This window comes from Amblyomma mixtum, chromosome 3 (genome assembly GCF_055824585.1).
Source record: "Amblyomma mixtum isolate Tamu chromosome 3, ASM5582458v1, whole genome shotgun sequence".
NCBI classification, from domain to species: Eukaryota; Metazoa; Arthropoda; class Arachnida; order Ixodida; family Ixodidae; genus Amblyomma; species Amblyomma mixtum.
The window spans coordinates 76,547,910-76,561,868 of NC_143014.1; the positions used below are offsets into that span (position 1 = coordinate 76,547,910).

At 42.0% G+C, this 13,959-nt stretch overlaps 1 protein-coding gene across 2 annotated transcripts in view; it reads right to left on the reverse strand.

Annotated features, from left to right (window-relative positions):
* The window catches only part of LOC149350664 (putative phosphorylase b kinase regulatory subunit beta), a 62,323-nt gene that overhangs the window by 46,679 nt on the left and 1,685 nt on the right, over positions 1-13,959 (reverse strand). For both annotated transcript variants that reach the window (XM_089579755.1, XM_089579754.1), the window contains exons 2-11: positions 10,019-10,158; positions 8,054-8,189; positions 4,793-4,895; positions 4,614-4,721; positions 4,337-4,396; positions 4,041-4,177; positions 3,796-3,955; positions 1,982-2,182; positions 1,825-1,882; positions 407-487 (exon numbers count right to left, since the gene is read on the reverse strand). In XM_089579755.1, coding sequence (XP_089435881.1) covers positions 407-487; positions 1,825-1,882; positions 1,982-2,182; positions 3,796-3,955; positions 4,041-4,177; positions 4,337-4,396; positions 4,614-4,721; positions 4,793-4,895; positions 8,054-8,189; positions 10,019-10,142 — 1,168 coding nt within the window. In that variant the 5' untranslated portion in view covers positions 10,143-10,158. The remainder of the gene's footprint in view (positions 1-406; positions 488-1,824; positions 1,883-1,981; positions 2,183-3,795; positions 3,956-4,040; positions 4,178-4,336; positions 4,397-4,613; positions 4,722-4,792; positions 4,896-8,053; positions 8,190-10,018; positions 10,159-13,959) is intronic.

The window sequence follows — 13,959 nt, forward strand, 5'->3', positions numbered from 1 at the left end:
GCACGTAAAAGTCACTGGAAAGGGCTCACCAACTTTCCCATGCGATTATCAGTTCTCTGCTGGGTGTGGAAGTGTATCATTTGGCTCAGGTGTTCATGACAACACAATGCAGTGCCTGAGCGAGTTTATGTGCTCCCCTCAGAAGGTGTTACACAGCCCCTTTAAGCTTTCTAAATAAAGAAAAATACAACCTGGTACCTGTAATTGCACTGTGTATCAAACAAAAAACAATAAATCCTCCTGGTATGCTCCCAGATGCACAGAGAGAATGCAAGGAAACAGAAGCCTGTGGCATGACAATATTGGTCAATATTATACAATAAAATTCAACACCAGAGGTCAGTTATAGCCAAGGCAACACACATGGCGTCACACCGAAACTAGGCAGTAACAAGACAGGAATCACCTCCATATTTGTCCCTCTTCAATCTTGGCGCTAGGAGCTGTTTATACTTCTGAACTTGGTCATCCAAGCCCTTGAATATACCTGGAAGCAGCAAGGAAAGGAACTGAGTTTTCCGCCAACTCAGGCAATAAAAGAATCTTGGGCACGATTAAAAAGCAAAAATGATGCTCAATCCTCAGAGAATGAAACAAATTAGCAAACTCAAATGAAATGATGCATCACTAACAAAGACCTGATGATTGGTTTATTGGGGTTTAATGTCCCAAAGCAACTCAGGCTATAAGACGCCGTAGTGAAGGGCTCCGGAAATTTCAACCACCTGGGGTTCTTTAACGTGTACTGACATCACACCAAAAAAAAAAAGACCTGATGAGGCAAGGTACAAGGCTTAGTTATAAGAATTGTCCAAGACAACTATGACTAGCATACCACCTCTCAAATTCTGCAACAAAAAACAAATTAGTCCTTATCAGCAAAACATTGCGAGTCCCACGAAATCAACTACAAAATTGCTGTTGTCATTCCCCAGTGGCGAACAACCACCTTAAAACAAGTCAGAAATCCCCATAGTTTCAAAACTGCTCAGGGCACTCCACAATAAAGTGTGTGCATCGAACTTTGGACACAAATGTATCCTCCTGAGACCCAGCATTGAAAAATTCGTCCAACATATTGAACAGAATCACAGGTACGGCAGCCATGGAATGAAGTCCACGGCTTTCCTGATTCTTCCCATTTGCTTCAAGCATCGCATCCAGCTATGATTACCATTATACTCTAAACCAAAAGAACAGTAATAACCACAACAGCAAGTGTACACAGTGAAGTCATCACCAAAGACTTCGTTGCCGATCAAGATTAGGGTCAACCATGTTACTCCCCTCTCACATTAGGGCTTTCTGCCTAAGAATCAAGCACTCATATACAAAACTTCTATGCAAGGCTCAGCAGCACTGCAGCTAGAACAACACACCACATAACTGCACAATGAGTTGCACATCTTAGTCTAAGAGGCACTCAAGCCAAGTTCTCTATATTGCTCCTCTTCCTTCACCAGAAAAAGTGCACACAGTAATATAAAATAGCTGAATTCATGCTGCCAGGCTGTCACCAATTTACTCATAAAAGTTATGTAGAAGAGGCTGCGAGCACAAACTCAAACTGCATGCATTGCAATCAACTGCACTGCACTGCAGGCAGCAACTGCTTGCAATGCAATGCAACTCTAATCCTTCCAGTAGCCGCCACAACCTCTACTTTATGCAACCAATAAAGTGACACACACTCATAAATGTGACAGCACACCAACAACAGACCTTGAACTATCATCAGTGCATAACCTCCTACCATGTGTTCATAGCTTGCTTCATACTATACACCAGGACATATCATGCTTCTCTACACAGAACATAACTTACCATCAAGTATCATGAGAATAAAAAACATTGGCCACTCAGACTCGATGTTTTCAAATGCCTAAAACAAAAGAAAGCAGCAAAGTTATAATCCTGCAAAATTCATGGCCAAGTTAATAAGCCAAGCACAGGAACTGAAAAGGCAAATGAAGCAACTTGCCTTGGTTTCCCCCGATGTGTAATACTTGCGACTTTTGTCTTCAAGCACTGTGCCATAGCCATCCCTCAGGAACCTCTTGATGCCATAGTTGCTACGGTGTAGCTTTCGTATGATTTTATCTTTTGTGCGTTTGTACAGGTAGTCATCATGGGTTGCAAAACATGGGAAGCTCACTGCCATAAGAAGCCCAGTGTCGGTGTTCTAGACATGGAAGCAGTGAACAATGTTTGAACAATTACCATAGAGTGCTATAACATCACTATGCAAAAACGTAACTGCTTTATGACCTTTTAAAAGGTTGTGGATTGCGGGGTTTTAACATACTGAAGCAACTCAGGCTATGAAGGACACCGTAGTAGAGGGCTCCAGATCAATTTAGACCCCCTGGAGTTCCTTGATGTGCGCTGACATCGAAAAGCACATGGGCGTTTTTGGATTCTGCCTCCACTGAAATACAGCCCTGGGACTCAACAACTGCAATGTAAATGTTTCTCTGTGCAGTGATGCACTGAAGGCGAAAAATAAGAAATAGGTGCGTGCAAAGCAAGCTAATCAATTTCTTTCCCTATTTAACTTGCCCCAATAACAACAAAGGTAAGCAAACAATGAGAACAGTTCCTCCAAATACACATTAAAAGGCTCACAGTGGAATACTGTATTTACTTAACTCCCTTTTTTGACTCTAAAAAATGTTTTTTTTTTTTTACCTCGTGTAATAACAACACTTCATTCTTTTGATCTGCAGTCAACTGCTGGTGACTGTGAATGCCAGCTGGCATCCTTTCCTGAATGTCGAAACAACTGCACAGTCCTATGAAGTACCATCCGCCAAATCTCATGACTACTATATACCCAACCCTAAGGAACAAACAACCGATAAGAACGTTCCGAGTGGAATCTGAGAACCAATAGAAACCACACCTGGTCAGAAAGGGTTTCTGTGCCATAACCACTGAGCCACCGCGGCAGGTCACATGACAAGAAGTGTCAAGTAGTGCCCAAGGTATCACTTGTAGCCCTTTTCAGTTTGTAACAACTGTTTTGCATTAATTTCTAAGTTAGAAAACAGTAAAAGCATACAGCACAAATTTGAAGTAGACTATTAGTGGCAGCACCATATTCAACATTTTGGACGTAGTATCTGCAGCAAATGACAACAAATAAAAAAACAAGACAATCGGTGGTAGAATATTGACTGCTTAAGGACTGAATGATGAATGTTAAAAATCTAGCATTCCTTAGACACTTAAGCACCATGCTTCATATTGCACAGAGAATGGATACATAACGCTGCCTAAAATAGAGAAGAAAAAAAGTATGCCAAAATTACACATGCCATCATTGTAGGCTGCTGTGCACACTAGCACTTTGCTTCAGAAGAGAAGTGTTTGAACATATTGTTTGACACCCTTCGAAGGATTACTCAAGAGATGCAAAGCATATGCTAGATTGATCGTAGGAAGAGTATTGAATTTAAGTTATCTCATACAATGTATCATCTCAAATAAAGTGAATCTCATTCATGTCACAGAAAGTGCTGACTACTTCTGACTGGCTCTTACACATAAAAGCAAATTTTTCCACATCAAGTCAAAGTTGTCATTTCTCTTCATCTAAAAACTGATGGCTTAAAAAAAAACATGGTTACAGCAGCTGTAACAACCGTTATAACAGTAAAGTCCTTATTGCAAAACTCTGTCAGAAAAAATAAACCTCCAGCTTGTTTGGCTCGAATTCAGGAAGCTTCAGTAAGTTTCAGACCCAGAGGGTAGGCCTATCTGAGGAAGGCTACAAGAACAAACTTAATAACAGACCTTTGAACTTGACTCTCTGGGCAGCAATGTCTCAAAAATGCTTCTGTTGCGGTTGTGAGCATCAACATCAACATAGATGACAGACCACGATGCTCCTTTGTCACCAAACAGGTTACAACCATTGATGGCTTCCAGAGCAGATTTTGCCATGCCAATCGAGCTGCATTCCAGACAAGAACACTTAGTTATTAAGAAAGCAAACAAACAATCCAATGAAAGGTTTGCATTACAACTAGCTCATTTACCTTGAGTGAATCTCAGGAGTGCCATTGTTGTACTTGCTGCCTCTTTCCCAAATCCCGAAATCTGGTGTGCGATAAGCCCTTTCCACATAGTACACCAGATTCTGTACAAAGTTCACTTCATCCATTGTATAAATGATCTGAAACGATCATGCACTTGAGAAAACTGTGACACTGAAATGCAGGTCCTGATTTTAATGGTAAAAATCTGTGCGGATTAAACTTTGACTTGTGCTAGGGCCAACACACAGTATGGAAGAAAACATCTGAATAGTCCACAAAGAGCTATTTTCACTTACCTGTAGTCCTGACGTGATCATTTGAACAAGATACAGTAGATAAAGTGACACTGAATCGATCTGAAAGAAAAAATATCATGAATTGCATCTGGAAAAGCACTCAGACTTCCACAATGCAAGGTCCCATGCAATGAAATGTTCTGCTACTGAAAACAAACAGCAGTCTGCAGAAAGAAAAAATACATTCCGTTTTTCTGCAAGCTGGATACATTAGGCACATTACAATATCTTCTAATAGGATGCAAAAAGCTCATCTGGGAAGCATGTAAAGGCTTGCCTGCAGGTGCCCATAATCGCTTTCGGGAATGACAGTCATGCCAGTCTTGAGATGAAAAATTGAGTGTAGGGCGTGCTGGGGTCCTTGCTCCACTTTAAATTTTTCCATCTGAGAAACAATGAAAACAACATAGCATCAATCTCTCTGCTGATAGTAATCTTATCTTCCCCATGCCTCACCTTGTCTTTGGACTGCCGCATCCAGCAAAACAAAACACCACGCATGCACTTGACGACACTCTGGCCCAGCTCGTATGACTTGCCACGGTCATCATCAATCCTCCTGCAGAATGGAAGAAAGAAAAAATGCAAATTCATGACTGCGCACAAGTTGCATATCAATAGCATTACAACAGAGTTAAACAGAAAATACAAAATATTCTTGAAGTGCGACACAGTGCAGCAGCATAGATACATATTTTATTCAAGGTGGAATAGCACTTTATCTGTTAGGCTTCACAGCTAAAAACTTCAAAGACTACAGGAACAGAACAAATCCAAAGTAACATTTAATTATTCGAGAGCTGCATTCTACACAGCTGCATGCAAGGTCAAAAGGGTTCTGTTGCGTTTTATGATGCACAAACAATTATGGCTACCATGTGCCAAACGCAAGGTTTAATGTGTTTGCTTTGTGGATAAGGACTAGAAAGTTTTTAAGATATTTTTAGGACATAACTTGTTTAGGAGCATTGCTTCTTGTAAGAAACTAAAAACAAAGGAAATTTCGACAAGTACATTATCTCCTTGGAGCAAGCCGAGGTGGAAAGCGATGCGTTTGTTGTAAAATTGCATAAGATGTTTTTCCTTAGTTTCCCAGAGTTTTGCATAGGAGTAAGATGTGGTTAATCTTGTTTCATAAGAAGAAAGTTATATGTCAGATGTGAAAGTGACATAGAATCCCGTCAGTGAAGCATCCTTGGCGTCTACATGAATTCCATTCTGCTACCACTGGCTTAACCAGGTGGACAGCGTACAAGTGAAGGGAAAAGAGGTGCTTGTAATGGCAGACATAACGGAAGCCAACAGTCACTGAAACCAAGGAGCCTACGAGATGTCTTTTTTTTTTTGTTAACTTGTGTTGTTCTTCAATGGGAGATTAATAAAAGCAGAAGAAAAAACAACCACATGCTGCCAGTGGGATCCAAACCCACGACCTTCGAAATTCGCGTCCAGTACTCTACTAACTGAGCTACGATGACAGCTGCCCAATCTTCTACTTTCGAGGGTATTTATGTGAAGTGTAACCGAACCTTGTGAGTGTTCACCAGTGCCACCCTCGTCCATTGCGGTGGATATAGTACGTCCTGTTATACCGCGAGTGCCACGTAGGAACATGGTCGAACGGCAAGGGCAGAAGCTGTGCGAGACCCATTTTGCGCTACCCATGGCATCAAGGCTACCAGGTTCGAAGCTCTTGTTAAACTATTAAGAGTGGAGTTTGCTCTCTACTCTGCTGCCCAATGAAGCCAGCCATTTAGTTATAAGTTTACTGCATACAAACTTCACGAAATCTTTATGCCGTATATTCACTTGCTTTGTTTTTACCGTTACTGACTCATGTTGCACATGGATCTGCTCTCTTATTCACGCCGACTCCGACTTGGGACTTGAAACTCATTATGTGCCCTTGTGTTTTGGCTTTTGTCCTGTTGTGTATGCCTCTTATCAAAGGCTGTAATGCATGTTTGGAGCATAGTATGACAGCGCGCTGCGCGTCTCCAGAGGGCCGCTACCACTGGCGACATCTTCCCTTTGTGGGACCAAGGAGGCGCTCAACAAGAGACTGTACAGCACCAGGAATCGCCGGGTGTCGGGGGTCAAGGGTCATTAGGGGTCTGAAGGGTAGCAGCCTGGCTGCCATCTTTCTTCCCACGCCAATAGGTATTTAACTGGTGAAGCACACCCCCGCAGGAGTGATAGTGGCGCCGGCTGGAGGAGGAAAGGCTCAAGCCAGTGGGAAAATGCCGAGGAAGACAGGGAAGTGGAAGTACTGCATTTGCACATTTACAACACGGCCATGAATATAACGCCAGTTTGATTCCAAGTAAAAACCTATGTTTTGTGTGAACATGATGTCATCTTCCGCAGCATCAGCGTCATTTATGAGGCAATAGTTAAGAAACGTGCAGAACAGTGAAGCGCAGTAAAACCGCCCACACGGTGCCGTCGCTGCCGTGATGTGAATGTTAACTCTTTTCTTCTCTTCTCTACTCATCACTGCACTTACACTAGCTTTCCTTGCTCAGTGAGTCGCGCTATTCATTGTCAACGTAATTTTTTTTGTGCACGCCGAGTGTTCTGCCTCATGGCCCCAAGGCCTTCGATAAATGGCTTCTCCTAGCACACTTGAGGTTGATGATGAAGCCACCTCAAAAGCGCCATTTTATCGTCTTCGGTATTCGTTTGCCTCCGAACGTTGGCCTCGCAATCCTTGACTTTGCGTGTGCCGCGACGTCATCATTCTGCCGGAAGTACGTCGCCATGGCCAGTCGCTTTATACTATAGGAGATTTTTTTTTTTCAATTCTTTTCTATGGACGAAAAAAAATGTGCAGTCGTCTACATAACGCGAAATGGGACAGCAGTTTCATTTTACTATATCCAAGCGTACAATAGCGGGGTTCTACTGTACTACACTTCCGACATAGTCTCCTAATTTTGAACCATCTGTGTAAAATGCTGTGTAATCCTTGTATTTTTCGTTCAGTGCTAAGTACTCTTGTGAAATGTGTTCATGTGGTGTTTGCTTTTTGTGATGGTGCGTTAATGTGGAGTCACATACAGATAGAAGACTATACTAACGTGGCAGTGAAACAGGTCTTCGAGCAATATCGGGGAGTGCATCCAGTATGCCTACGCCTTGGCATTCCTCTTCAAAGTGGAAAAGGAGTGATGTGATTGCTTGGAGTTTGTTGCTGAGTGTTTTAAATGGCCACCATGTAATGATGAGGTAGCAGAAATGTTTTGGCAGTAAACTGGTTTTTAAGACGCACGTGCATGTGAGCATGGTTCTTCTACATGCAAGGGATGGTTCCTTGCATTATATGCGCTGACAGTTTATGGGTGATGCCCTGCATGCACCACTTGTACCACTGCATGCACCACTTGTACCACTGCATGCACCACAATGCAAATGCTCCGAGACAAACATATTTCTCTTGTTGACAAAGTAAAGTCAAAGGGCTCTTTCGATGTAATAATGTAGGTTGTTGAATCTGTAGCAAAGCAAACCATGCTTGGAATGCATACATTGAAGTGGAGCTGATGTTTGCATCCTTTTGCATTTCCTGTTCAGCCGACATCCAGCATTTGCATAGCAAGCTCCTTTCCATGTCCCGTTTTCAATACAGGCAAGTAACTTCACAGTGCAAAGACAAAAACAGAACTACTTCACTGGCAACAAAACGAATTCAAAGATTGAAAAGGCTTCAGTCCTTACTTGTAAGACTGGTAGAGACTCCATATGGCAACAGCACAGTAAATACTGTCACGAACATAACCATGCTCTTTATCTCGAGAGAGGCGTGGAAAAAGGCCTGTTGTTGGGCTCTGGAAGTTGAGCAGTTGCCGTTTCACTGCAAAACAGATCCAACAAATGGCTTAGAATATTAGCATGACCAAACAAAAAGAAATCTGCTTCTCAACGCCTTATCAACACCCGCAATGCTCCTCTGGCGCGTAAAAGTCAGTGAAGATATCAGCAAATCAACCATTCACAACCCCTTCAGGTGCCCTGTCCACATATGCGGTTGTGACCTAAATCTGCTCATATTATCGTATACAACGTAAATTTCCACCTTTGAATTCAGCGCTCTTAACATTTTGATCCTCCCTGCCAAGTATGTGGTGCCATTTCTTGCAGCTAGAGTAAAATGTGTTTGTAAATAACAAGTAAAGATGGACATCACAACGTTTGATGACGGGATGAGTAAGTAGCTTTTATTTTTTCATGCTCTCTTTTCAAATTGTCGTGAATGATGCACTTTACCGTTTGGAATGAGTCAATAGATTAACATAGAAATGGCACACCAATTTTCATTGTCATAGGTGAAGAAAAACTGCCGCAGTGGACATTCAGGATGGCGCATCCACAAAAATGAGATGGCGCCTTAATCCTGAAAATATCAAAGCAGCATTTTCTGGCCTCTATGCACCATTTTTTTTAAGCAAGTGCGGTAAGAAATGGGCTTATTGCTTAAGGATGTTGAAAACCACGCTTCTACATGGAGAAAGTTCTGACGACTTCAGCGATGAGGCATTGTTCATGAAAATAGCCGATGAAGAAGCACCTCCAAAGCGCAGCTGACCGAGCAATGAAGGCCCACAGACGGTTGCAAAGAAGCCTCACAATGCTGAGCCACTGCCGACAAACACAGCATTCTATGATCAGTGCTTAAAGTCAGTGGGGTCTGGAAGGCGGGGGGGGGGGGGGGGGGGGGTTAGAACCCCCATTAGTACTGACAAGGGATCTAGACCCCCCTGTGCTAGAATGCAGTGACTGCATGAATCCTAAACAGGCAACCATTTTTTATTCTTGTCAGTAGTGGTCAGAACATTTCTTCTCCATCATTTTTGAAAATTTTGCTGATGTTTTTAGCCAGAATTATTAACATGTTTTCTAAAACCCGAGACTGAGAAAAAGACAAAGTTGGCAGCACTACACAAGGGGGTAGACGAAAAAGGGAAACCCGTGCCCTCACACCATGCGTCAGTCCAGAGCTGGCTACTCAGCTCCAAGGCTACACAACGATGAGCACATTGGCAGAACATGGGGATATTTTGTTTCAGGTATCTGACATAAACTGAGCAAACAACGACCTTTAAAAACGATTTCTCCCTTTTGTAAAAAACCATGTGACAAACAGCCACAAGCCGCTTTCTCTCTCTGCCGATCTTTACCTATGCTCAAGTCACTAGCAACTCCCTCAATGCAGCCAGACTTCAAGCACTGGCTATGATAGCAGCAACCATTAGTCCCAACTTCTATAGAATTTTTAAAACCACCAATAGTGCTCTCAACTGTAGCTTTAATAAAACCTACCTCAGTTAACATCATGCTCATTACTGCCGCTGCATACCGCTTAGATGACACAGCAGTCGTGTCCATAGAGTTGCATAGAGTCACGGTACTGACTATATTTTGTGTCCTCGACGTCAGGGTTCACAGACACTGACTGCCATGAGAAAGCGAGACTGCGATATGAAAAAATCAGGCTCAAACTGTTCTGCTCTGTTTCTCAGCATCACAGCCGGATATTCGTTTATTTGGGCAAGGAGCCTTCAACTGCAGCAAAAAAAAATTTTCTGATGAAAGTCAGTGGACAGTTCATTTAAGTGAAATTTCTTTTGCGTCCATGGCCAAAAAGATAGTGCCTTTTACCTGCAAAGGATCCAAAGCTCATACCTTGACCGTAGAACTTGTCCAAGTGATGCACGGTGTCTGTGTAATTTGTCAGCTTTATACTGTCCACGTCGACCGTATCTGCTACACTTCCCACTCGGCTTCTGCCAAACAATGGCACAGCCATAGTGCGGTGCCGAAGCCTTGAAAATGGAGAGACAAAGCAGCATGGTCACAGCCAGTGAAGATGTCATGTTTAATAAACCAACAAAAAAAGTGTGCACATATATTCGTTAAAATTTTCAATGCAGCTAAACTGCTGCAAACACTAATGAACGATTTCAAAACTTGATGTTCATACTGTAAGGATCAAAAACCTCAATCTAGTATCTAGCACAAAAACTTCAGACATTACAAAGAAGCCTCCTGCTATGTACAAACAGTCAGTGAAACAGCTATTTGTGCCACGCCCCTACATTTGTTGGTTCTTTAACAATAATTCAACTCAGCATGGCAACACTCAATGCAGTTCCATAGGCAGAGGTCACAGTGCTTGCACTACCTCCTGTATAAAAGTAACACCTCTTTTCTGCCATTTTTAGCTTCCTAAGCTCAAACGCTTAACTTCTAGTGTCTTCCAACAGAGAAACATAACAGCCTTACTGCAAAAATCATCTTCGCCGTCATTAAAGTTGTGAAAGTCAAATCCATGAAACACGAGGATTGAAAAAATAATGATTGGCCATGGCACCAAAGCTCCTCAGCCAGCTCAGCCCTTCCCTCTGGGGTCAGAAAATGAAACCTCCAAAACATGTGCTGGAGCACCCTCATGGAGACAGCACCTTATGTCCAGCAACAAAAGCAAAAGTCAACCAGGAAGTCAGATAGGACATGAAAGAGGTTGATGGGTACAGCTTAAAATGGGACCCCAATGGCTCTTCTCCAATGTCAGCGTTAATGGGGTCACATGAACTGCTGCTCATCTGCCACTCTGCTTGGCCAGAACTTGCAGCACAAACCACACAAATATGTCCTGTTGTTAGATACCAGACCTGCAACAAGTTTTTGCCACAACATAAATTAAAAAGTGAAGGAAAAGAATGAATAGCTGCTTTGAACAATTAAATTACCGAAGGGCACGAGTAAACCGCACAAAAGAGCACAAATTACAAAGCAGCAGAGCTCTCCAAAATCTAGCGGGTCATCAGGCTGCCAGCTCCATGAGGTGCACACACGTTCTGACTGCTTTTTTGCAGAGAAGGAAGGCTGGAGAGCATGCCACAAGCCACCTCTCTCAAGCCCTCCCACAGTAGCGCGCACTATTTCAGAACATTCAGTGTATTAAACAAAGCATTTTAATTTCTTCACAATACATGCACATAGCCTTGAAATTAAAGGTGCACTCTGCAGCTGCATATGCAACACACACATGTGACTAAATGTTCGATTCCAGACTGTACACCCTGGCAACAGCATAACAGTTTTTCTTCATGGCTCTTGTTCTAAATTATTACAGCAAACTATCGCACAGCAGAGTTGCTCACACACAACATGAACAGCAAAGTAATAAACCAATAGTACTGCACAGGGCCACTCGTTTTGTTTGGTTTTTTTTCTCAACAACAAGTTTTTTTGCTACCACTCAATTACTACTGTTCCCAAGATGGAAGAGCAGAACTTAAGAAGAGCACTATCATCAAATGTCCTTGAAAAGCAGGCTCTCAGAGCCAACAATAAGCCTAAGCAGCATGCACCAGGCAAGAGCACTCCTTCATTTACAATTTATTTATTTATTTATTTGTACCTCACATGTGCCAAAGAGCCCGAAGAGAATTCTCTGCAATGTCCTTTTAAAATACTACCAGCCAAGAAGTGGAATAGAAAAGCAGCTGCTCCATTTGCGATTAATAAAACCCTACCCATGACACCAGTACCTATGACATTTAACAAAGATGCATGCTTTGGCACACAGCTTTGTTAAATATCTTTGTCATCCCACAAATGGGGAGCCCGAAGAAACACAAAATTTGTAAAAGACTTCACTTTGAACCAGAGTGCAAACATTGTGTTTGGCGCATGATAGCCATAGTTGCTTATGCGCCATAAAACCCCATATAACTAACTAACTAACAGAGTGCAAACAGAATTTTTTGAATAACAAAAATTCCTTGCATCATATGATCAGTTGTTTTGGTGACATGGATAATAGATAAGATACAGCTTCATGCTGCTCGCACCATCACATTGGTCGAAGGGTTGCAAGGCTGCAGTTCTAATTCTCAAAATTAACCTGCTGCAAAAGCAAATGTACTCAAAATATACGGTGTAAAAAAATGAACGGTCATTAAAGTGGAACACAATGCGAGAATCAAAAGCTCCACTTATAACTTATAGTCTTAAGGCTTATAGTCCTTAAGTCCTTATCGTCCTTAGTCCCTGTGCCGTGGGGAGTGGGCTCCTCAACCTTAACGCCCCTCACCGTCTTTCCAAATTCCCCCCTTTCGTGCTACTGCACCCCTAGCCTGAACAAAGAAAAACCCATTCCCCACAGCACGGGGACAAAGGCCCGTCTCTCCCTTTTCTGCCTAGCCTCTCCTGCACTACCAAAAAAAAAATTTGCCCTGAGTATAGCTACATTTAAACCTAATAGAGTTTTAAACCAGTCAGAAGGCACCAGCACAATTTATTCACTATTTAGTTTTCTGTAGACAATTACAAAGGTCTTGGCAAAGGAACTTAACAGGGTGTTTATTAATGAGGAGGTGAGACATACAACAAACAAAACAACACCATAAGTACAAAATAGAAAAATTTAATTACAGCCACACTAAGCATCAACACTGAACATGCTATGTTACAACACTGTTGGTTAATTCCAGTCACTGATAGTTATTGGCAAAAAACAACATCTGAACACTACCTTTTTGAGATCAGTAGTATTTTAAAGAAGAGCACTTTTTGTATGGCACTGCTAGAAGATTACGCAAGTATTTTCGTTCTGTGTTTGGCTTCGTAGGGTTTAGCATCCCAAAATGGCCCAGGTTATGAGGGACGCCGTAGTGGAGGGCTCCGGATAATTACGGCGACCTATGGTTCTTTAACAAGCACTGACATCGCACAGTACATGGGCCTCTAGCATTTCACCTTCACTAAAATGCGACAATATTGGCCGGGATCGAACCTGCATATTTTGGGTCAACAACCAAGCACCATAACCACTGAGCCACCACGGCGGCTATGATTATGCAAATATGCCGGACGAGTCCATACAAAAGTGGATTTGAATTGATAAAAACTCTGAGGCAGTACACACAATTTATTCATTAACTGAGCATTGACCACCAAACCTGATCAAGTGACCGCACATCATCCATAAAAGTTAAAAATAAACTGCAACACCATTGTTTTACTTTCTTAAGTTTAAGTTTGTCTTTGTGGTACGGTACTAGATTCTTATAACAAATTACAAGACTGCATTAAACTGAGACCAAAACCTTCAAAAGACTATCAAATGCAAAAAAAAAATTAGTGTGTTACAGGTACAATGTTAGAAGCGTGGCAACAGGTCAGTTTGGTAGCCATTGCGTAGGTGTATTAAATGACGGTCGGTGGCAGAACAACAACAATAACCATACATAATTGCAAGAAATCGTGCCAACCAGTTACTGCTCTGCTAACCACTTTTTACATTAAATGCAGTGTAGAAGGTGCACTTTACAGGCTGATGTTGTATTTTTGTGTTTTTATCAAATCAATGAGACATTTAACACCAAGTTAACTTTTCAATATCTTTTGGTATTGGCATTTGCTCCAAATGTTTTTCAAGGCCATTCTGCTACTAACTGCACAAAATATTATTGACAAGCACACTCCAACTCTAGGAACAAACACAGGTCAATTTAGCAGTTTTTTATACATAAAGGGAACGGTCAAAAACATGATTACATTGACTTCTTGGACATTAAATCTGTACACAGTAGAAGTACACAGTATCAACTGCCAAA